The sequence below is a fragment of the Quercus lobata genome, chromosome 3 (genome assembly GCF_001633185.2).
Source record: "Quercus lobata isolate SW786 chromosome 3, ValleyOak3.0 Primary Assembly, whole genome shotgun sequence".
NCBI lineage: Eukaryota > Viridiplantae > Streptophyta > Magnoliopsida > Fagales > Fagaceae > Quercus > Quercus lobata.
In genome coordinates, this window is record NC_044906.1 from 60,169,884 (window position 1) to 60,172,194 (window position 2,311).

Consider the following 2,311-nt stretch of genomic DNA (forward strand, 5'->3'; position numbering starts at 1 on the left):
CAGTAATAATGAGTAACCCCCAAACAAATAATTTATATTTTTTATTATTAAAAAAATCTAAATCCAAACTCATCATCGCACACGTAGCTAAATCATATTGCACAAAATTTCTAATTTTATTTTATTTTTTAATTTTCTAGAATCCAAACTAATATCTAACACGTGTCGATGCATTTAAAAAAAAAAATCACCGTGCGAGTGTGTAGTGTGAACACGTGTCTCCTAGGCACCGAGCCATAAAAGCTCCAAAACAACAAACAGCAATAAAAACGACCGTCAAAAAAGTAACACCTGTCCTCGATGTTTCGTTAAGCTCGTCAAAAAAGTAACTCACGCGTTTCTCTCTCTCTCTCTCTCTCTCTCTCTCTTCGCTTTATTAACTTTCCTCAGATACTTCCTCAGCAAACAAAAAAAAGTAATAACAATAATAATATAAAATCCCCAGTTCACACATAAAAAGACTTCGTACTTGTCTTCCATTTCCAACCTTCACCAACCATCTCTTTTATTAAAACCCTCCCAACCAATTCCTTAACAGCTCTTATAAATAACATCCTAGTCTCTCTTTTTTTACCTCATTGATTTCAAAAAACAAAAGGAAGAGAAAAATGGTTGAGGGTTCGGTTTTATCGTTGTCTCCTAGTTTTCAATTGTACTCTGATGTCGCCGCCGCTAAGGGTGGCGGAGATTTTAACAAGCTCGGCGTTTTTGAGGTGCCGGAAAATGAAGTAAGCTTCATACCCGATATTTCGGATGAGAATGAGAAGAAGCAGCCGAAACTTGAAGATGAAGAAGAGAAAGAACACGTAGAAGAAGAAGAAGAAGAAGAAAATGAAGAAGAGGAAGAGTTCTCGTTTTCTTGTACGAATCCTGATGGGTCGCCGATATCGGCGGACGATGTTTTCGTTAACGGTCAGATCCGGCCGATATTTCCGATATTTAACCGAGATCTTTTGTTCGGTGGCGGTTACGACGGAGATTTGAAGTCTAAGGTCGATTCTTTGAGTCTCCGGCCACCGTTGAGGAAGCTGTTTGTGGAGGAGCGAGATGGGTCGGAATCGGCTTCGGAATCCGACGAGCTTGAAAGTGTCCCAGCCGAAACGTACTGTGAGTGGTCCGGCGCCGCCTCCGGCGGAGGAAAGGCGGTGGAGGCATCGCCGGAGCTTTGCAAGAAGAGCAACTCTACTGGGTTCTCGAAGCTATGGAGGTTCAGAGATTTGGTTCATCGAAGCAACAGTGACGGCAAAGACGCGTTCGTTTTTCTCAACCATTCTTCTCCTTCTTCTTCTTCTTCGTCGGCTGCGAACGACAAGTCGCGTAACGAAACGGCTAAGAAAAACGACAAGAAAGTCGAGCAAAACGACAAGAAGCCGCCCGTGGTGGTGGCGGTGAAGGAAGCAAAAGCAAAGGGGAAAGTGAAAACGGCGTCGTTGTCAGCACATGAAAAACATTACGTGTCAAGTAGAGCCAAGAGAGAAGGAGATAAGAGAAAATCTTATTTGCCGTATAGGCAAGACTTGGTTGGGTTTTTCACTAATGTCAATGGGTTAAGCAGGAATGTTCATCCTTTCTAAGAAGTACTTAGTTTTTTTCTTTTGGAGTTTGGAGATTTTACTTATTTTGGGTTAATTATTTATTTATTTATTAATTAATTAATGTAAATGTTATTAGCAGATAATAGAAGTGTGGTTATTACTTATTAACTTAGAATATTTTGTGTATAAACATCAATAATAATAGCTTGGTGTTCTTTTTAATTGTATTTTAGATTTTTGTCATTGTTGTGGATGCCAGAAATGTAATTCATATGTCGGCTCATTTCTCATTGTCAGCCACTTGAGAAGTCTCTGATTGACAAAGTCTGATTGAGAAAGTACAATTATTTTTGCAGTATCAAATAATGACCAAATGAATACAATTCAAACTATTTGTAGTTTTAACTGTTAAAGTAGAACACAATTTCATTTACCTCTAGATTTTGAATATTTTATTCAACGCCAGACTGCCAGTATGTAATTTTTTTCCCTTGCTACTACTAGTCTACTACAGATATTAATAATAGCCCATAGGAGTACATTGCTTTTTGATTCTATTTCATTTTTTTGCAATAATAACTTTGAAAATAAACTAGTTTTTAGTTTTTTTTGTCACACAAATAAGCATTATAAATATGATTAAAGGTTAAATTACATAATCCAAAGTGCCCAAACTTTGATAATTTTTTTTAGACTTTTCTGGAAAAAATAAAAATAAAAAATTTCTACTCATAGATAGTTGATGAGCATCCCAAAATTATTGAAAAAATCATTAT

At 37.0% G+C, this 2,311-nt stretch overlaps 1 protein-coding gene across 1 annotated transcript; it reads left to right on the top strand.

Annotated features, from left to right (window-relative positions):
- The first annotated feature begins 431 nt into the window (after positions 1–431).
- Positions 432–1,843, top strand: LOC115978739. The gene has a single exon (XM_031100596.1). It carries the CDS (start codon positions 609–611, stop codon positions 1,572–1,574), a length of 966 nt encoding a protein of 321 aa, XP_030956456.1. The 5' UTR covers positions 432–608; the 3' UTR covers positions 1,575–1,843.
- The last annotated feature ends 468 nt before the right edge of the window (positions 1,844–2,311 follow it).